Source organism: Ursus maritimus, unplaced genomic scaffold, assembly GCF_017311325.1.
Source record: "Ursus maritimus isolate PB19 unplaced genomic scaffold, ASM1731132v1 scaffold_6, whole genome shotgun sequence".
Classification (NCBI taxonomy): domain Eukaryota; kingdom Metazoa; phylum Chordata; class Mammalia; order Carnivora; family Ursidae; genus Ursus; species Ursus maritimus.
The window spans coordinates 70,587,236-70,609,621 of NW_024426774.1; the positions used below are offsets into that span (position 1 = coordinate 70,587,236).

At 43.9% G+C, this 22,386-nt stretch overlaps 2 protein-coding genes across 3 annotated transcripts in view; one reads left to right on the top strand and one right to left on the bottom strand.

The window, feature by feature from the left end:
- Nucleotides 1-7,868, top strand: part of PIGF (phosphatidylinositol glycan anchor biosynthesis class F) — a 52,465-nt gene extending 44,597 nt beyond the window's left edge. For both annotated transcript variants that reach the window (XM_008699830.2, XM_008699829.2), the window contains exon 6: nt 7,559-7,868. In XM_008699830.2, the coding sequence (XP_008698052.1) occupies nt 7,559-7,672 (114 nt within the window). In that variant the 3' untranslated portion in view covers nt 7,673-7,868. The remainder of the gene's footprint in view (nt 1-7,558) is intronic.
- Nucleotides 3,389-22,386, bottom strand: part of RHOQ (ras homolog family member Q) — a 40,663-nt gene continuing 21,665 nt past the window's right edge. Inside the window, exons 3-5 of the mRNA XM_040623513.1 lie at nt 11,881-12,045; nt 11,461-11,556; nt 3,389-8,229 (exon numbers count right to left, since the gene is read on the bottom strand). Coding sequence (XP_040479447.1) covers nt 8,074-8,229; nt 11,461-11,556; nt 11,881-12,045 — 417 coding nt within the window. The 3' untranslated portion in view covers nt 3,389-8,073. The remainder of the gene's footprint in view (nt 8,230-11,460; nt 11,557-11,880; nt 12,046-22,386) is intronic.

Consider the following 22,386-nt stretch of genomic DNA (forward strand, 5'->3'; position numbering starts at 1 on the left):
TAACAGATAATTAAGGCATCGTTACATGTTAAAATCTTTTTGTTTTCTCTGGTTTTATCAGGTTACAGATTCATTATTTGTGAAAAATGTATATGCATTTTCTAAAGCCACAGATGCTACAGATAATTCTTTCATAAATTGAAGCTAGAGATCATAAGGATTACTGGAAATACTGCTAGAGTGAGGGATAAAACTAAAATCATGGATTTAATTATTGAAAAGTGGCATGTTTTCAGGTTAATTGGTGTTTCTTTTATCGAAAGTATTATACAGTGTTATAGACAGACCAAAATAAAATATTAATTTATATGTATATGATTTATGTTTCAAGTATTGAAAAAAACCTGTAATACTTAAATGACAGAAAATGGTTTTGTATTTAAAAGGTGGGTCATTTTTTGGTAATCATGCTGATAATGGTCTGCTGGCAGGACTTTCATGTGAGAAAGAATAGTGCCAGCCAGGTTAATTTATTTGTACGACCTTGACCATATATCGTCGCTTTCACAAAAAGTTCCAGATTGGAGACCACACACCTCTCTGCAAATAGCTCTTCCTAAATCCGCGCTCTCGGTCATGGGAGAGTGGTGGAGTATAGCTGGATGGGTGCAGACTTACAACCAGAGAAATGTGTCCAGATGAGGAGATTCACCTATAATGTATTCCTACATCAGACAATAGCATTTGCTTCAAGAAGATCGAGAAAAACACCTCAATTATAACCAAATACAGAGGAAAATATAAATCATCATTTAAAGCCAGTAGACGTGTCAGCTGACTTTGCAAGATGAATTCTTTCTGTCATGCAAACACACATTTGTGAGAAGCACCACAGACATTAAACAGGTAGCTTGTGAGAACTTCAGAACTAGCTGCCTAACTAGCTTCCTTTTTTTATCTGAAAGAGCCAGTAATCCTAATGATTGTGAGTGGTTCTGTTTCTAGGTTTTCTTTTTTTTTTTTTTTTTTTTAAGATTTTTTATTTATTTATTCGACAGAGATAGAGACAGCCAGCGAGAGAGGGAACACAAGCAGGGGGAGTGGGAGAGGAAGAAGCAGGCTCATAGCAGAGGACCCTGATGTGGGGCTCGATCCCACAACGCCGGGATCACGCCCTGAGCCGAAGGCAGACGCTTAACCGCTGTGCCACCCAGGCGCCCCTGTTTCTAGCTTTTCTGATCTGCAGACAGATCAGTCTCCCTATGGTATCTGTGACGTCAGGTACCTTTCCAAAAATTATATCGCAGCACTTACTATTTAAGAATTTGTTGTTAAAACTAGATGCCCAAAATCAAATAATCGTAGTTTCAGTTTAACTGCTTAGTTTATAGTAGGGGCTCAATAGTTTTGAATGAATGGAGTCATTCATATGAGACTATTAAAAATGACAGAAATGTCTACCAAGTGGTTGGCTTAAAATCAGTTTTTGTACTTACGCTTCCTAAAATTTATTGAAAAATGACAGCAAGGAGCCCGAATTGCCCTTCTATTTCTGAGGCGAGGCTACATATGGTTAATATAATGCAGTGTGTTGTGTGGCTTTTGAGAGTTTTCGCATAAGCTTTATACTCCCCAGACATCTCATGTGAAGAATGGCATGTGTTAAAGAGGATGACCAGGGCAAGGGATTCGTTCTACAGCACAATAGAACACTGCTCATGAACTAGTTTATTTGTTCTAAACCTCCACTTCTAATTGTTACTTAGTAGTGTCAGTTACCTAAGAAATACATCGGTGATCACCTCAGTTTAGTTTTTTCAGGCTAACACCTATACAAAATATACTGATGCGTGGTACTTCACCGCTTTCGTGACGAATTTTAGGGTAATACAATGGCCCCACATTTCAAGTACAAGAGGTCCTATTACCCCTGTTTTGCACATTGGGGAACTGAGGCTCAGATGGTGAGTGATCTGGCCAAGGCCACACAGCCAGTAAGTGGCTGACCCGGGTCCGCAGCTCAGCTCATTGTCTCCACTGACGGTGCAACTTCCCAGAAAAGCCAAGTAAAGCTTGTAAGTGAAATAGGAAGTGTTTTTAAAAGTAGCCTAATGTTTTTGTACAATTATTTTAAAACTTTCGTTGACTATCTGAAACTAACTTTAGGAGAAATCATCGTCTGATTTCAAATACCTCATCCTCATTTGAGGAAACCCGCAGTAGCTCATAAACCGCCATACTCACTGACCTGCCCAACTGGCTGTTACATGGTCGTGTCAGAAACCCGGGGATATCATTTCCGTGACGGCACAAGATTCAAAATCCACTCGCATTTAATATATAGTAAAGGAACCCAAGTAATACTGTGCAGATTATAATTAAAATGGATTTAAGCTGTTTACTCTCAAATCACATAATAAATGCCGTCTACATTACTGAAATTGATCCTTAAAATTCTGAACCAAAATGTAGAGGGTCACTGTATTACTCTGACCAATCAGAACAGTTAATAAAAATACTTGTTAGGGTTGAGTGATAAAGAATACAGGGATTCTTAACCAGGAGTCTATAGATGGGGGTCTTTGAGCGCCTGAAATGGTATGATAAATACGTATAAAATCTATGGATCACGTTTGACAAGAAGGAAACATGAATCCTGTTAGATGGAGTTTTTATTTTTACTTTTTATCTATTTTTATTTATTTTTAGAAGGGGAGATAGGGCAGAGGGAGAGGGAGACAGAGAATCTTAAGCAGGCTCCACCCTCGGCACAGAGCCTGACATGGGGGTCGATCTCACGACCCTGAGATCATGACCTTAGCCGAAATCAAGAGTTGGACGCTTAAGTGACTGAGCCACCCAGGCGCCCCTAGATGTAGTTTTTTAAACCACAACTTAAAATTTGGGGAGGAATTTTTTAATAGGAGCAGCTTTAGAGATGGTCTGTTTGGGGAATGGTGGTGGTCTAGATTCTAATGACAACTTATATGTGTCTGTTAGGAATAGGGACTAAAAGATTATTACCAATTTATAGCTCACAGGTACTATGTGCCAGATACCATTATAGATATGGTTCGAAGAGCTGCGTAGTGTATTATCTCATTTAATCATTGCAGCAGCCCCGTCAGGCGGGTTTTACGATGCTCCTCATTTCACAGATGAGAAACCAAGGTACAGAGAGGTTAGGTGACTTGTGCGCAGTCACGTATTTAATAAATGGCAGAGCCGAGACTCAAATCCAGTCTAATACAAAAATTAGTATTCTTAAATCATTATTCTGTACTACTTAGAACATGCTTTGAAAAGTCCCAGCACTACATAGATACATCAGTAATGCCTGATCGGAAGAGAGCGGTGTGGTCTTCGGGTGGAAAATAAGCTTGTATAAACTGAAATGTTTTTCAACCAGCAATACCATGAATTTGTTTAACAGAGAAAACATACAAAGTTAAATCTATATATTATTTATTGAGAAATTGGTTTTTAGCTTAATAGGGTGAAATTGTTTTATTTCTGAGAGAAACACAACTTATTGCTGGTACCAGGTACCCAGACCCTATAATATTAGGCCTTTCTTAATGCTGAGTATTTGAAGAGAACACTGACCTTTTTTGGTTTAAGTGATGAAAAAACAGTGTAAGGAGTCATTTGGTTTAGAGAAAGGATAATGGTAGCACTCTAAGCAAGACACTTTGTTCATGTGATGTAGCCATTTGTTTTTTAAAATAGGTTTTTTAACAGTAATTGTAATGATTTTCCCCACTTGCATGGTAAATTATCTTTTGTCATACAACAGGGGTTTTTTTCCTTCCATTTAGTGGTTAAAAAAATTTATAGAAAACTGGATAAAAAGAAGACGGTCATTTTGGTGGTCAGCACTTGTGAAAGACTTCCTTTACATGAATGTCTTTGAGTTTTCTATTTGCCTTAAACAAAACAAGATGACCAGACGTAGCCGTCTCAGATGACGGTAAAACAAGATGACCAGACGTAGCCGTCTCCGATGACAGTAATTGGGAGAAATGTCTGTGGCGTTGCAGTTGGATTGTCTTCAGTAGATGATACCACAGTTGGTTTTGTTTTAAGCCTGTTTGTGGCATGAAGAATATTAAATAGAAACATCTCTATGTGTAAGACAAGTACCTAGTTTTAAATGGAAAAACCCCAAGATCTCATCATGAAAATGCAGGATGAAGCTAGGATGGTTCAGAAAGCCAATAGATCTGTTGCCATTATGTGTAGTTTTAAATGTTTTAAAGCAGTTTTAAGAAGGTTAGTAGGAAATTCAACATGAGAACCTTAAATGAAAGGAAATTCAGCGGGCAGCCTCCCCCAACTCCCTTCGGCTGCTCCTTTTGCCATTCCCTATCCTGGGAATAAAAAATCAGAAAGGTTGCCCTTACATGAAGAAATTCTCCTTTAAAAAAATGTGTCACCGTTAAGGGCTCCTTATTCCACGAAAGTCAGGCAGGAAAGCCTGATTCATCACTAGCAAATAGTCTTCAAAGCCAGTCCAACATTTTAGCTTGCTGATGGCATGGATTTCTTACGAACTGAATAAGTAGCAAGTGTTCTAAGCCTTAACCCCTTATTAGACACAACGTTTAAACTAATAGCTCATCTTGGTCTTCCACTGGAGGGAGGTGCAGTATGGCAACCGTTCAAAGAGCGTGCCTGTGACTCTGTGTGTGTGTGTGTGTGTGTGTGTGTTGGGAAACAAAGAGCCATACTGAAACTACAAAGTGATTCAAGTAGAATTTAGTGACCCAAATTGGAATTTGCCTATGATGCATGAGGGATTATTACTCTCGCTGCACTCAGACAATGCGCTTTTAACAAAGTGCAGGTGCGCACAGTTGGCCGGTGATCAGACTCACAGCATGAGAAACAGAGGAATGAGTATTATCCCAAATGTTTACATAGGGTGTTAAGTAAAAACTACTAAGGTAAGAAGTTCAATGCTTTACATAGATAGTAAACTATGCATATTATTTTATTTATAACCCCATGTGTTAAGATGGGACACTGTTAAAGTAACAATCACTTAAAAAACAACAACCAACAAACCAGTATTTAATTTGGTACTTAAGAGTAATAATTAAAAATCAAATGGAAGCAATGCCTAAAGTAACTAATTCACAATAAAAACCATTAAATCAGGCTCTCCTTATTGGAAATAAGATCATTCAACATGGGCTAACCTAAAATGTACTGTAGAGACAGAATAAGGGTACAAGTTAGCAAAGTATTAGGAATAAGATTTCAGGGAGCCCCTAAAATTACTTTTAAGAACTTCAGAACGGATTATATGCAAAAAAATATATAACTGTACGTTTCTTTTAAGTTCATTCATACATGACCTTATTTGAAGCAATGTGTTTGCATTGACTAGCAAAATTCATGTCAGGAAGATATTTTTGAAGTATTCTATTTCCCAGATACTTGACTACTTTGAACTAGTTGTTCCAGTGATTAGTCTCAATTTCTGCTGAAACTAAAGTCTTTAATGAAGACGTGCTTCTGAAAATAAGGCATTTTTTCTACAATCTGCTCATGAATAGAAAACAAATCTTTGGTTTTTAGTTAGGGTGGCAGGAAGAATTGAGTGCAAAAAGAAATACTAAGGAATCAAAGCGATGAAGAGGCTGTTACTAGGCAAGGGCAAACTGCAAACCCCATCAAGGTCAGTAGAGTACCTAAGGCACCTCGGGTTCCGATGAGACAATCATCTTTGCTTAGAGTTCTAATAATCTATGTACAGGATTTTTACCATCTTAAGAATGCGCAGCTGAAAAGGTAATGTCCAACGATGAATATTGTGAATAAGAAAGAAGAGAATCATAACAGTTGATAAATGGGAGAGACGCTGGAGGTCCTCTCCTTCTACCTCCCATGTTTAATAGATGAAGAAACTGAGGCCCAGGCAGGAAACACTGACACCAGAGTTTGCGTTTCCAGATTCCTAGTCCACTTCTCGTCGGGCAGATCAAATTCTACACTTTAACTTTCATTGGCTAGTAAACCAAGTATGAAAAGTTTCAGAGGTGAATTTGAAGGAAAAAAAAAATCCCTGTCGTATCCCCAAAGGCGAGTTGTTAATGTATAATACTTTACTGTCTTAATTCTTTTATACCATGTGTTGGACAACTTAGTTAATATACTAATTGATTTATGCAATTCCTTTCAGTTGTATCTAAAAATAGCTAATAATTAATCGACCCAAATTAAATGAGAAAGTTACACAAAGATTCCATTTGCACACACATAAGGCCATGGTACTTAATACGAACCATCACTTTTTGGGAGAAGGAAGATATCCACTGTCCAGTCCAGAGAGAAAGATCCTGACTATTCAGTAGACTCTCCACTCTTCAATGGGGAAGATGATGCTTATATTTTAAAAAATCTCTACAAAGCTCACATACAAGACAGTACATCCTAGATTTGTGACTGATATGAGCATTTAAGGCTGTCATTTTCAAGTATAAAAGTTTAGTGTTCCATTACCCAATCTGTGCAAGAGACACAGCTATTAGCTCAAGTCATGGAAATTAACAGAAGCTCACCAAAGACATAAATAAATCATAATTTAGTCAACAGCAAGTTTAAATGTAGGAAAGGCTGGAGAAAAATTTATGGGTTAGATTATGCTTCTCTGAACTGCATTAATTTGTTCACATTGAAACTCTAACACTATTGTCTGTTGCATGGCATTTGGAACAAGGCAGATCCATAGCAGACCAAACAAGGAAGCTGAATTAGGTTACAGAACTAGTAATTAAGATGGTTCACCTCTAGCACAGTTCTGTGGCCTGATCCCCCAGAGAAAGTTTAGAAAAGGCTCCGGAATACCAAATAAGCTTCACAGATGAACATAATTTTTTTTTTTAAAGCAGTCCCTTTCACCTAGGCACTAGCATGCACTGCTTTGCATGAAAGATCAACATTATTTACTTCTGGTTTGCTTGATGTCATATTGCAAAATGTAATATGGCCGGAGAAAACGGGTATTTAGAAGCCAGTGTTTCATTAAACTGACACTCTAGGTGTTTACATAAGTTGTAGTTCTAGAACTTCTGCTATGGTTCCAATACCTGTGTCTGAAAGGTAACATCAGTATTATTAGGGAAGCAGTTGCTTTGTTATAAATTCCATGTAACATGCTCAAATTCTAGGTCTGTTCTCTTTAGCACTACTTGAAGTTTCTCGTAGTTTGGTCAGCATACACACGTCTCAAGTCATCTGATATATAAGCCAAGGTGGAAATTAAAAGACAAAATTGCCAACTACTTTAGACAGCTGTATCGAGTCCAGGATTATGACAAAGTCTGACCCAGAATTTTAATTTGTAATTTTAGGGTGTATCTCATGCAGTTTGGGGAGCATCAAACTAAGTCTACAGTTGCCAGAAGCCTTGTTACAGTCGAATGTACATTAGCTAGGATGTGTACACGTTTAGTGTTCATGATAAACGCAGTTATGACCTTATTACGCTTTCGGCATTCTTTAAGAAAGCACATTAAGCTTTAATATAGAAATAGTTAGGTTACACTTAACTTGTGCTCAAGTAATAATAAAACAGTTACTCTTTTTTTGATCTCATACATTCTCTCCTCAGGTATGGCCCATCTCCTGTACGCTTGGAGCGACCTTTGGCTACGTGGCTGGCCTTGTGATTTCACCACTCTGGATATACTGGAATAGAAAGCAACTTACATACAAGAACAATTAATTGGAGCAAAGGGAGAAGATATTTCTTTGTGCAGATTCCATAAAGCCTGTGCGGAAATGTGTATGGTCTAAGCCAGGCAGTCCCATTTACAGCACTGGTTTTTATGTAGTTACAACATGGTGTGATTGTAGCTTTTTAAACTATGAAACCCCTGAGAGATTGTACCTTCTAGTTGAAATAAAGTATTTATAATAGATTGTGGCTTCAGATGCTCTTTGCCGCTTCTTGGACCTTTAAGAAACATTCTGAATGAATTTTATAGAATTCTGAGGACAGGATTTTTTTGTTTTCTTTCAAGTTTTAAACTGCTTCATTATTTATAAGAGGTCTGGGTATAGCTGTAGCATTTCAGATGCTTTTTGAGAGAAATGGACAGTTTCCTTGGCCACTGAAGATGTTTCTCACGTAATCAAACAACAGTTTATACATCTTGATCCTATTCTTTTTTTTACTGTGTGTTTCTTTGGAGTTAAAATGGCTATGATAGCCTCATCAAAAACAGTCTTCAATCCCTTCTGGGTTAAAGCCGAACATTCCACATAGCAGCATGCTCCTATCTGGGAGGGAGAAAAAGAAATCATAAACATATAAAATCTTTTTTACACAACTGGTATGACACAACACACCATTATAAGGAAAATGAGAAAATACAGCTATGCAGAAGGAGTGAAATCGTCATCCATCTTCATAAAACCCAGAGACAGCCAGCTAAAAAGTAAGTGTGTATCCTTCCATACTTACTCTATGAAAATTGATGTCATTCATCAGTCACTGGTTACCTGCCCTATGCCAAGCACTGTTTTAGGTGCTGGAGATAATGTCAAAGAACTGAGCAAAAAACCAAAGGCCCTGCTGCGTGATGCTTACATTTCCTTAAATCGTACTGGGGGAGGGGCCCGCCAAGGGAACAGCAGATGGTGGTGTGCACTTCAGAGCACAAGAGCGGGGAGAGGGGGAGTGCACAGGACACAGGCGGGAAGCTTCTCAACAAAGGGGTGTGAGCAGTGGGGGCTACCGAGGGGAAGTTTCCAGGCAGACGGGCCATAGATGGGAAGACACTGATGCGGGAGCACGAGTGGGGTGTTCAGGGAATGGTAAGGAAGCCAGAACGGCAGGAGAGAGGGAGCAGCAGGGAACGGCAAGTGCTGAGGCCCGCTGGTGAGGCAGCCCTGAGGCGGGGGTAAGAACTTTGGCTTCTACCCTAGGAGAGGCTCCATTCATCCATTCACTGGAAATTCACTGACCATTCTTGTTCGCCACATGAGAGGATACAGCACGGAACAAAACGAAGTCTCCCCGACTCTCTAGAAGCTTACATTTTAGAGGCAGAAGACCACGAGCTGCCAAAGGTAGACTGTCAGAAGAAATATGTGGTGTGGAGACAACTGGGGAAGGAAGATAGGGAGTGGGGACAGATCAGGCTCACTGAGAAAGTGACATCTGAGCAGAGACCTGGAAGGAGTGAGAAAATAATATTCTATAGGGAAGAACACTCCAGGCAGAGGGAGGGGCAGAAGTACAAAGCCCCCAAGGTACGAATCTTCGGGCACACAGCAAGGAGGCGAGGTCCTAGACTACAATCAGTGAGGGGTCTATAGGCCTCAGAGTAAGGGCTCTGGCGTCTGGGACTAGCTGGGGAGCCACTGGAAGATTCTGAGCAGAGCAGCGAGCTGATCAAGCTTGTATTTTTAAAGACTCAGTCAGGCTGCTGTGTTGAGAACAGACTGCCATGGGGTCACAGACAGAAGCAGAAAGGTGGGTCAGAGCTGTTCTGGTAATCCAGGCTGGAGATGGGGGAGCCTGACCGGACTGAGAGGAGCGGACGGGGAGGAGCGGGGGGATGCTGGATAGGTTCTGAAGGTAGGACAAGAGGTTTTGCTGCAGGGTTGCCTGCACAGGAGGAGAGCGAGAGCAAAGTCGAGTGTGATTTCAAGGTGTTTGCACTGAGTAACTGGGAGGACGGGCACGGAGGGTAAAATGAGGAATTCTGTTTTGGACATGTTAAGTTTTAGATGCTTAGGCACCCAGATGGACTTGTTGGGGGAACAGAGTTTAGGGAAGCAGTCAGGCTGGTGATAGAAATTTGGGGATCTTCAGTGGCAGACTTTTCAAACCTAGTGAGGGTGGCTACAGAAGAAGAAAGGTTCCAGAAGCTGCGTGCTGAACCTGGGGCATCCAGCACGCAGACACAGGGACTTGAGACATGGAGGAGAGGGCAAGCAAGGTGGCCAGGTGAAAGGATTTTAAGAAGGAACCCACCACCCCAAATGCTGCCAACAGGCCTACAAGTGGGAGCCTAGTGTTTTGCAACCACTTTTTCCCCCCTTAAACTACATAATAAACATAAACATCTCAATAGCTGTGTTAGTATAAATTTTTAATAGATGCAGAGGCTTTTTTTCTGTTGCTAACAATGCAGCAACTTTGTAGCGGTCTCTTTAAGCACATCTGTAATCCTATTTTAAAGATAAATTCCTACAAATGGAATTGCCTGATCAAAAGGCATGACTTTAAGGCTTTTGCATATTATCAAGGTAGCTTTTACTCAATGACCAACAATACAAGAGAGTACCCATTTCTTTGCACCCCTGGAACAGTGGCTATTATAATTAATTTCTCTCTTTTTTTTGCCAATTTTATATGCGGAAACTGAACTTACATTTGACTACTAAGGACTTGGGACATATATTTCCTATATTCAATGGCAATCTGTATTTTTTGGCCAATTTTCCATTGATGTTCTTAGCCCATTTTTCTATTGGGGTATAGATGTCTTTTCTGATTAATTTATATGCAAGGAACTCCTGTATTCTGAGTATATTAACCCATACGTGTTATTTTCAGCCATACGTGTCAAGTTTGTTTTGTGACTTTCAATTGTATCTCTGGCATTTGATGTATCAGACTTTTACGTAGTTAAATCACCAATATTTTTATTTACCAATTTTACCTCTATGACATTTTAGAAATTCCTTTGCTCCCTGAGATTATGAAATTGAACACAAGGAATTTCTAACACTATTTGTTAGCGAAGCTATTTGTCTTTTGTTTTAGGAAAAACTGTCCTCCAAAAAGTTTTCTCGCTTTCTTCTGCCTCCTGATAGTACATTTAAAAAGACCTAATATTAGATTCTGTTTCCACAAAAGTCCTATTAAAGTCACATGTAAAAAAACAGAATCCAATCATGTTAGGGCCAAAGTGAGAGAAAAGTAAGCCTAGCTTCAGCCCAAGGGAGAACAGAAGTTAAAAGTTTTGTACATGTCACAGTGGTATATTTTTTAGAATGCTAATATTTTCTATCTTTCATAAAAGGATTGGAAGAAAATTCAACACATTTCTTTTCAAACCTAGCTATCATTTTTTGGTTTTAACTGCAGATTGAAACCCATAAGCCATTCCACCACCTACTCCGTGCTTTGGCACAGGAGAAACGTTTAAGAGATTTAAAAGGGCCTTTTCTAATGCCTCTTTCTACGGGTAACTTACAAGGAAGATATTATTGGCGGTGTCGCGCAGGTGTGAGTGTCTGGGCTCTGCGGTCAGGCCTTCCCTGCAACCCAGCTCTGCCGTCTATCACCTACGGGACCTGACACATTAACCTGACATCGCCAAGGCCCCGTTTGTCAAGTCAGACGCACCCGAGTAGGTGCGAGGATTAAATGAGAGAATGCATGTACAGCACTCAGCACAGTGCCTGGCATACAGTAAGCGCACAGAAAATGTTAGCTTCTATCATCACCCAAGCTGCTTTTACACTTATTTTTACGTTCTGTAAAGGTTCCGTTACCTCTTTTGCTAGTTTCTGTCCTTGTTCCACACAAATGGGTTTTTCTTTCATATCATTCAGTCTTGCTAAAGTTTTGGGGTCATCTCGGAGATCGATCTAATCAAGAAAGGTCAAGAATGTCCCGCAATGTTACAAGTCTTGAAAGATAAATCAAAGCACGTAGCCCCATTTAATCCCACATACCAAAGAAACGATTAAACAGATGAACTTCACTTTAAAAAACCAACTGGTGTGATTGCTTTCCTTTGGCACTACTTTTCCCAAATTCTTACTTTTCATAATAAATAAAATGTACTATAACTTGCAATTGAGATTAAACATGCATATCATTTGCTAAACCTTAGGACGATCTGTCGGAAAGCGACGCCACGAGATGGGCCAAAGAGACTTCGTAAATGGGTAAAATCAAAGCAGACGTACCTGAGTTCCTATTAACAAAAAGGGTACATTTGGTGCGTATTCCTTCAGTTCCGGTACCCACTCCTCTTTCACATTTTGAAATGAGGCTGGATTTACCACAGAGAAGCATATAAGGAAGACATCAGTCATTGGATAAGATAAAGGCCTCAGACGATCATAATCTTCCTAAGGAAGAGAGAAAAACCTCGTTAGTCCCATCTCTTCCGTTGACAAATAACAGGTGTGTGAGGGTTACAGGGTCGAAAAAGCAAAGTCAGGAAGATTCCACAAGCAGAAGGCGCGGCCCTCTACAGGAAACGAGATCATTCCATTTGTGCCCCTTATTCTTCCTTCTGAGGTTACCGGCGGGAGAATATGACCGTATCATTCACAGCCACAAGGAAACTTGGAGGAAATACATCGTGATTACTAAAGCTGCCCTAGAAACATTTTGAACTGAGACATTTGCACAACGAATTGATTAAAGCTGGCAGCTGACTCCTAGTTTGTAATGACTGACAGATGCTGACTGTGTGCTGCGCGCCGGGTCGTGAGCCAGACCCCTGCATTCCTTAGCTTGTCCGCGGAACAGCCACATGACGTGAGTACCATTATCCCTGTTTTCCGCTCGAGGAAAAGGAGGCACAGAAGTTAAATAGCCTGTGGGCTGTACCACCAGGGGAAAGGGGACGGGATCCGAACCCTGACAGTTTTACTCCAGAACCTACCCCTTAACCGCTATACGTTTCACGGAGACCTTAAATCGCTGCTTTCCCTGTCGATACTGTTTTCTTAATTACGCATGCGTGCAAGTTTAAAGATAGAAACAGAAAGAGTAAATGCACAAAAATACCCCTCTCCACTTCAGTTTCCACTTCCTTCCCCCAAAGGTAGGTCTTTTCAGGTGTACCTTTCCAGTGCTTTTTCTCTGCATGTATAAACCTACAACTGTACAGAGGCAAACACCTGTACACGGAAGAGATCAAGCGATCCGTGTTGTTCTGCATCCCGCAGTATCTCCTGGAGCGCTTTCCAAACGAGAACACGTTAGACTACTATCTAATTTTATTTTTTTTAAAGGTTTATTTATTCCTTTTAGAGAGGGAGAGACAGTGGGGGGAGGGGCAAAGGGAGACAGACAGAAGCAGACTCCCCCCTGAGCACAGAGCCCGACACGGGGTTCGATCTCACAACCCTGAGATCACGACCTGAGCTGAAACCAAGAGTCAGACGCTTCACCGACTGAGCCACCCAGGCGCCCCTCGATTACCATATAATTTTAAACTGCTGCTTTGAATTCCACAGAAGGGCTGTCCTATCAGTGGCTGTTTCAGGATCTCTCCATCACAAAAGGCAAAAGATTCTATTTTGCTTAGACTACTTTCTATGACACCAATATTCTGCTTATTTCCATTCTGGTGAGTGAACAGTCAGGGCTCCATTTTTGTCGCGGTTGGATTCTCCTCTGGTTTCAGAGAAGCTTTATTCTTCACCTTGGCCACCACCCCTTCACGGCTAAAACCGCATGAATGCAGAACTGAAGGGGTATTAAAGACACCTTCCGCTCACTGCTCAGCCGTAGCATTTCTCTCGAGGGACAATTTTCCTTTCATATCATCTTCCGACATTTTTCCTTTTCTTTAAAAAAAGATTTTATTTATTTAAGAGGGAGAGAGAGAGCACGAGCAAGCTGCGCAGCAGAGGGAGAGGGAGAAGCAGACTCCCCGCTGAGCAGGGAGCACCACATGGGGCTCGATCCCAGGACCCTGAGATCATGACCTGAGCCGCAGGCAGACGTTTAACCACTTAACCGACTGAGCCACCCAGGTGCCCCCTGACATTTTTCTTAAGAGAATGTTCAACCCAAGTGTATTCAAGTCTCAAACTCTTGACTTGGGAGTTAACCCTTCTGTTTTCCTGTGATGCTTCCAAAAAGCAAACTCCAGTCTGGATTCTCAGGTGCTGGCAATATTACAGGACAAGAGGGGAAATGCTGTCCCCAGTTTTCTTTACCCTTTATTTTTAAAACAGGGGCCCTCTAACTGGTTTTGAAGAAAGCAGTGCTCTGGCGTTCATGAATGGTGTTCATGAATGAAGAAATCAGGTCGCGTGGGTGTGGAACACATTGTACCCCAGCCAGTGACTTTACGAGGGCTACTATGAAAAAAAATATAACACATTTTTACAATTTCGTTTGAGTGTTCCGCAGTAGGATGGGTGCAGGAAATAAATAAACTTTCTACTCGGCTGCCTATTTCCAACCGCATGGCCACGAGGGGAAGCACGGGCAGCGGCGATCTGCGCGTTCTACCGGCAACCCTAGGCTCCCGAGCACACGTGTGCTCCGCGTGGCCAGGCAGTGAATGGGTGGGTGCTCTGGTTAGAAATCTCTCCTCTTCCATATTTAGATAGCCCATTTTCAGAGGATGAGAAACGAGGATACTATCTCATAGGATCCTGAGGAATAATGAAATCATGCAACAAAGGCACTCGGCTTCGTGCCAGGCACATGCAAAGAATTCTCCCGGCGCTTTAACATAAATCCTTCATCCCAGGGGAAACCGATTCTCCTTTTCCTCTGCAAATCCACGCACGGTCCCCTCTGTCTCACACCAGGGCTGGCTTCGCAGCTCTCTCGCGCCGCAGAGAAGAAACTCTTTTGTAAGAAATAACATTTTCTCCACTGGCACCAAAATACACAAATCGAACTGAGGTCTCTTGAGGACAGTATAATTTTCAGATCAATGAAAGAGAATGCTATATTACCACGGTGCTAATTAGTCACTTTGGAACTCAAGAGCCTGAAGACTATTTAAAATGTAACCAAAAAACAGAGAGAGAGAAAGAAAATCAAATTAAATTTTTTAATGAAAATTTTACTTTTCAAGCAAATTACCTCATTGGGGAAATGGAATGTGCACTCTTTCTCTAGAAAGGGATTACAAGAAATGAAGAGTAAATGAATGCAAAGTCCTCTAGAAATGCTTAATAACAGTAACACAAATATTCCATTCCATAGAACGTAAGCCTGTTGTACAGATCCCTTTCATAACCATAACTAATATAGACTTTCCCCAAAGAGAGACATGTGGGCACATAAGAAGGAAATAAGACTAATCATTTCTAGACACTTGTTAAATTGCAGATTTTGTCGGAGTAATTACACTGTGATGGCCTGAGGTTATAAAAAAAACCCGAAAAAAGACAAGTATGTTTATAACTCCTTGGAAGGCTGTGTTACTTCTTATGTCGGAACTATTAAAAATGAACGTCTGCCTCTTATCTGTGGCTAAATAACTGGCAGGTATTGTAAGAAGGAGACCTTTCTGCCTCTATTCAGCCTGAGTAATTAGAAGTCCAATAATAGATAGCAAATTAAAAAAAGGCAATTATCCCCTGAGCATGCTGCACCCTGTACCACGGTGTGCCACTGTTTATGCCCACCGCACAGGACCCTGGGTGAACTTCACGTGCAGTGAAGATCTGCATTTGGGGGAGACACAGGCCGAAGCGAACAGCGCCTTTCATCTCCAGCTTTACACCTGACATTTGGTGACACAAAGGGAGGTGAATGTGGAGCAACAGCCCTTGCTTTTAAGTAGCCACTTAACCGAAGTCAGAACGCCTCCGAGCCGCTTCTAGCATCCTCCTAAATGACCTAATCCATTATGTTTTAGTTCAAATGTTTTAAAAAGGTAGATATTTAAATATTTCTGCATGGTCAGTGGAAACTTCTCAGGAGTAGAGAAAAGTGTATTAAAGACAACTGTCTTAACATCAAAACCATGAAATCTATGGTAAGCTGGGTCAACACGATTGTTGGCCGGCTTAGTAACAACTTTAACTTCTTTACCCAACTGGCGAAGTACCAGAGCTACCAATTATTTTTAAAGATTTGTCAGAGAGAGAGAGAGAGAGAGCACAAGCAGGGGAGTGGCAGACAGGGAGAAGCAGGCTCCTCGCTGAGCAAGGAGCCCGATGCAGGACTCGATCCCAGGACCCTGGCATCATGACCTGAGCTGAAGGCAGAGGCTTAACCTGAAGACTGAGCCACCCAGGTGCCCCAGAGCTACCAATTTTTCAAAACTGTGTTCTGAGAGCTTCTCCATTCTTGTTAAGAGTCTTTGATCTGTGATGACGGCAACTTTAACCCCTGGAAACCATCACACTCTTACAACCTGGCCAGAGTCCGCCAACAAGAAGGGCCTGAAGAAACGGGCCCCGACAGGAAACCGGGAACTGCAGCAAACGCCCATCGGTCGGGAGACCCCTCTTCACAGACAGCTCGGGCACCTGTGCCTGTGACCGCCCCTACTTCCGCACCACCTCGGACCCCTTCCTGTGGACCTGGGAGCTCCCTCCTCCTTTTGTGAATTCTGTGTAAAATCCATGTTTTTAGCAAGTGTGTGCCTATTTAAAATACCTCCCCAAAACATACAGCTGAAGCAAAACCACCCACAGTGGATGGGGTGGGCCCGGCCGTGCTCATTAGCTGGCAGGCTACCACACGCTGATCCCTTCACTCAATCAGCCAAGATGCACGGAGCCCAGAGCGCATGGGAGATGTTCCAAGGACACCCACGCAGAAAGGAAATGACGGTCCCCTCTGGAGCTTGGAGCTCTGTTGGGAATTCAGGATGTATACATAGAAAACAATAGTCATAGGGCGCCCGGCGGGCTCAGTCAGTGGAGCATGCGACACTTGATCTCAGGGTTGTGAGTTCGAGCCCCACGTTGGGGGTAGAGATTACTTAAAAATAAAATCTTAGAAAAAAAAAGATAGTCATATACGATTAAGAAAGAAACGTATAAACTAGAGCAGATGGAATATGTAAATGCTTCAACCAAGAAACATTAATAAGCACCTACTGTGTGCCCAGAATGGTGCTCAGTGCAATCATCAGGGCAATGAAGACAAGATTCAGATCATATCTGATTTGTAAAACACCCTATTGCATGTGCAAAGCTCTCTCATAGCTGTATGTCAAAAAAAAGGCAACAAGCTCCCATGGGCAGTGGTGTGCACGACGGGCCTGTGGGCCTCACCGGGGCTCTGTGGACCTCAAGGCCACAGCCTAGAAGACGACACCGGGGTGCCACACGCAGAAGTCCAGCACCAAAGAGTAAGAATCTGATAGGTGGAGAGAGACACAAACATTTTTTTTTTTTTAAGATTTTATTTATTTATTTAACACAGATAGAGACAGCCAGCGAGAGAGGGAACACAAGCAGGGGGAGTGGGAGAGGAAGAAGCAGGCTCCCAGCGGAAAAGCCCGACGTGGGGCTCAATCCCAGAACGCCGGGATCACGCCCTGAGCCGAAGGCAGACGCTTAACCGCTGTGCCACCCAGGCGCCCCGACACAAACATTTCTAACAGTCTCTGCTCAGAGGGGGTTCACGGTAAGGGAGACAAACGTGGGCGGACACTTCATCCCAAGTCAGAACGGGGTAAATACTAAGAGTTACGGAAACGAGGCGATGCTAAGACAAGACTCAGGAGAGGCAGCTTCGAGTCGTGCCTTACCGAATGCAAAGGACTGGCACAGACACGACCCGCCAGCCACGTGGCTTTGGTCAACTCACTTCTCTCTTAGAGGCTTAGTGTCTCTGTGCACACACTGGGAGAATGTCAGGGACAAATGCTCTGAAGGCTCTCAAGGGCTCTAAGAATGGATTACACCGCCAAAGCATCCGGGATGTTAGTTCGATTTAGGAAACAGTCATTTATCAACACCTACAAGAGTCTTCCTCTGTCACAACCTATCGTGAGAAAAAGTGGGACCACAGCAAAATAATTCTTTAACAGACAAGCCCCAGGTGTCCGAAGTCTAGAACAGCTTCTGACTCCTTTAGGAGATAGATGAAACGTTAAGACGACCAAGTAAGAATGGCCCTTGCGACTGGTGGCTTGTGGAACGGGAAGGGGCCACTCTGTCACTTCCAAAGTGCACAGTAGCAATCTCTAGCCGAACATCTGTTTCTAGTAAGAAGCCCAAAATAGGTATCAGGCATGGCTCTGGGAACGCTCCACCCCGCAAAGGGCGCCCTCCCGAAGCCAAGAGGCCACGGGCACGGCAGCTAGCTGCTGAAGATGAAAAGTGTTTTGTCAAAAATCCAACTTACAACCACTTCTGCGGTAATTCTCCATAATACTAGTCTGTGAAGCCCCGTCTCCTTTGTGTAGTTTTTGGGTCACCTTTTGAGTTCCTTTTGCATTTAACTCTATGAAATGAAAACACCACTTTTTCAGTCCCCCCCAACCCTGCCCCTTAAAAATAACTCTGTTTTTCAAGGAAGCTGGGTTGGGTCCCTTTGGGGAGCGTTTTGTTAAATTGGTTCAACAAGCATCGCTGATGAGGTTACTGGATTTGCCCACCCTCTCCTGAAACTAAAGAGCACTGGGGGAGGAGAAAGAATTTTGTTAAAGGGCTATAAATTCCCGAGAGGTCAATGTTTTCAAAAGGTCTCCAAGTATTTGGCTTTAATAGTAGTAGTATTTTTTGATCTTTAGTTCGGTCGTGAAGTGGTATTTACAGATCACTGGCCTGAGAAGCTGTTAGTAAAAAATCCTTGAAGTTGAGGGGTTGGCTTCTAACTTTTGACACCTGTCATCTTCGTGTATTTTGGTTCATAATAAGTCAGTCTTCCAATTAATTTCACGATTATTTGAGAGCTAGTGAACCGGATCTCTGTTCTGTGTTCCATCCCTATCTCCCTTTTGACCGCCTGACTGATCCTAAGTCCTGTTCAGATGGGCTGGAGAAAGAGGAGAGAAAATGAGGCGTGGGGTAGCGGGAAGACAGCGCTCTGTCTGACCGCGTCCTTGCGAACCAACACTTCCTCCCCTCCCGAGGGAGAGGCCTGCACTGGATGGCCACATCCCACGGTTCAGGATACTCAGCCCAACGCTTCTCGCCCTTGGGGGCAGCCCCAGTCACAGATGTAATGTGGGAGGAGGTTTCCACTGCTGGCTAAAAATCGAGCTTCAGGATTCTGTTTTATCTGCACTGACCCCACGAGGCAGAGGATCAAGACTTAGCTAAATATGGCCCTTCGGCGAGCTTCATTTCCCCATCTGTGACGGGAGAATAAATATAGCCTACACATGGGAAGATAAATGAGCGAGCCGGTCAAGTGTTTTGAGCTCTTCAGCACACACGCCTGGCTTTCCAAAAAAAGACACCCCACAACTTCAGAGCGGGTGCGATTTCTTTTGTGCAGTGAGATGACTTCCCTTGTTGTAAAGGATTTAGAGCCGAAATTCTACATTGTCTGCAGCTATGATTACACGTCTCTTTCCCGGAGACGGAGGTCGGCTGGCCTCAGGCGTGCAGAAAGAAGGTAAAGGTCGGGGCACACTTCCATGCAGGATACTCCTTTTCGGGTTTCCTCCGCCCAAATTGCATGGAGGTGGGATACTTGCTCATTCATTTGCCCCACCAAGTATCCAGCGGCGAGGCGCTGGGCACTGGGTAGCCTACGGCGAAAAACAGACACGGACTCGGGCCTCATGAGCTCGCAGGATAACGGAGGGAAGGCAGGTGCCTCTCAGCTCGGGCACTACTGCTCCACGTCGGGTCGGGGGAGCTTTTGATGTGGGGGTGTTGCTATTGTCAACATGAATGGGGGACCTCGACAGGCCTTTAGGGATAGGAGCCAGCGTGCTCTATAACCTGTGTAATGAAAAAGGGTCCCAGGTCCCGCAGGACTGGCGAGTGTGCTGCCAGGCGTTGATGAACGTGAAAGACCCTTTCAGAATTACCCGAATCTAGGGCCTAACTCTGTTGTAGATAAAAGCACAAAGTATTTGTTGCACGGTTTTCATGAATTTTCTAGGAAGGTGATTTCAGTGCAAACTGTAGAAGAAAGGAAGACTTGTACTATATTTTGTTCAAAACATTATAGGAGTTGCTGACCATTGTAGAAAACGGCACACCGCTGGCAATATCACTCTTCGCGTGCAACCGCCAGTAAACCGCAATTACGCTCGTCAACCTGGATAGCGGGGCGGTCACGGTCATTCCCCTGTAGGTGTCGGCCTCTGACTACTTATTGTGATCTGTGGAGCACTTAGCCCTGGGAACTTACGAATTTAATACCGAAATAAATAGTTTTATTGTGAATCGCTTTCCTTTTTATTCTCCTTCATAGCGTAAGATGTTACACTGATTTCAAATGGTGTGTACAGAACACGCCGTCTGTAGATTTCATTTGAGGATGAGGAACGGAGACGCGTTTGTTATAAAAAGGGGAGACGGGTCTGATTCAGTTGAGGCACTGAGCCAGGCATTTAACAAAATGAGACCCAACTGACGAGAAATGCAAATTGGGATAGTTGTTCTGAGGCACAAGAGCCAGGTACTAGGAGAGAGAACAACCAGGGAGGCCAGATTCAGGCTGGGGGGAGGGGGTCAGGAAAGACCGCTTGGAGGGAGACACATCGAACCTGAGATCTGGTGGCGAGGGGGGGCAGTTTAAGGAGCCAGATTCAGGACAGTAATGTGCAAAAGGCCTGAGGCAGAAACACCCTGACAGACAACTGAGGTCCTGGGAAAAGGCCAGAGTGACAGACAAGACAGAGTTGGAGAGGGAGCCATCCTGGCTCATCAGAGCTACTGCAATGGAAAGTTATGGAAAGATTCAGGGAGGAAAAAAGTCATGTAATTTGATTTCTTAAAAAGGCAACTCAGGTTGCTTTGTGGAGAATGAATTAGAGGTGGACAGGAGAGCTGGAGAAAGGCCATTACAGCAATTCGGGTGAGAGAAGATGGTAGCGTGGACCAAGCGGTAGTGGCCAACAGCTAGAGAAATGGGGGATTCTAGATCTACCCTGGAAGTGGACTCAGGCTTGGGCGAAGGGCTGGATGTGGGGCTGAAGGTCAGGGAGGTCTCTGGAAGAATCCAGGGTTCAGCCTGTGCTGCCAGATGGATGGATAATGTCTTGGACAGGGACAACGAAGCCTGTGGGTGGAGAAGCGCACGAGGGAGAAAACTCAAGAGGCCAGTGTTGGACGTGTTAAGCTTGCGATGTCAAGTACCCGGTCAGAAAAGTGTATGTGGAGGGGCTCTCTGGCCTCCTGAGCGCCAGACCCAGCTCTAGATGCTTCCATTTGGCTGATTTAGAAGCATCCCAAATTTGACATTCTGCACTACAATCATTTCTTCTCCCTCAAATGTGCAACTCCTGTGTCCGCCATATCGGTAAAAGATATCAGCACCCCGCCAGGCCTGAGCCAGACCCCAAGATGTCCCTGATACCCAGCCAGACAGCCCCTTGCCCAGCCCCTCACTGTCCTTCCCTCCCAGACTTCTTTACCCGGGCGGCTTCTACTCAACTTCCAGGCTTTGGTCTCAAAATCTCTGCATCCAACAAACCTTCTCTGAACCCGAAATTCTGATGAAGCCCCCACCGCCCCTGGCTTCCTCGGTAGCCGGGGCCCCTCCCGCCATCTCCTATCTCACGCTGTGCTGGAACTGGACTGCCTCTCTTCTTATCTCTAGCCTCCACAGATCCCTTGAGGGCAGGGGACAGTTCGAAGGCTGGCTTACAGTAGCTGCTTATCAAATCCTCGCCGAATGAACGAGGGCGGTGAGTGGGAAGGTGGGAAGGTGAAGATCGCCGCTTGCACTGGGCTGGCCACAAAGCTGGGGAAGGGGGATCACGGGTCCGATTTCTCCCGCGACGGGCTAATTGCTCACATTGCCGTCACCGCCTTCGCCCAAGAATCAAACCACCTCCCGCGATCAGGGTGATTTTCCTGCGATGCACCGAGGGGTCCAACCACTTGCACGAACCACGGGGGCTCTGAAGTAGTCGAGCCAGACTGAGGCACTTTCAGCATGTTTAGCTCCTGCTACTGCTCTCCACCGCCTTTCCTTCGTCGTCTGGACATTTGTGTCACCCGGGTAAGGGGGAGAGTGTTGACTGTCTACCCAGCAACCTCCTACTTGCTCCCTTCCGAAACTGATTTCGTTCAGGCCCATCTCTCCTCCACCCCTGACGTGCGCCTCCAGGGACTCTGAGTCTGTACTTAGCTAAAAGAATTCCCGGTTAGACTAAGCCAGTCATGGAGTTTCATTCGCCACTGTCTGCTCAAACCCATTGGTTCCTGGGTGGGCACGTGACCTAGGCTGTCCATTCAGAATGAAGTAGCCCCTGGATTTTCCGAGGGGCTCATTCCCCGCCCCCAGGGTCATAGTCATTGGTGCTTGGATGGGTGCGGGACCTAAGAAGTCCGATGAGAATGGAGTATTCTCTAGATTATCCAAGGTAGCTACCCCCTCCTCCGTCTTCTCCTGCTGCTCCTCTTCTCTTTCCTTCCCTCCTCCCATCCACCCCCATCAGTATATAAGGATTTGCCACCCACTGGCCCCATCTCTGCATCTCCCGGAGACTGTGTGCGGATTCCCCTCTGCATCAGCCAGTGCTGTGGCCCCGGAATCACAGGGGAGTAGCGCTACCCCAGCCCTAGCCACACAGAGGGAGGCATGTGTGAGTACCAGGACGGGCACTGCGGGGGGGGGGG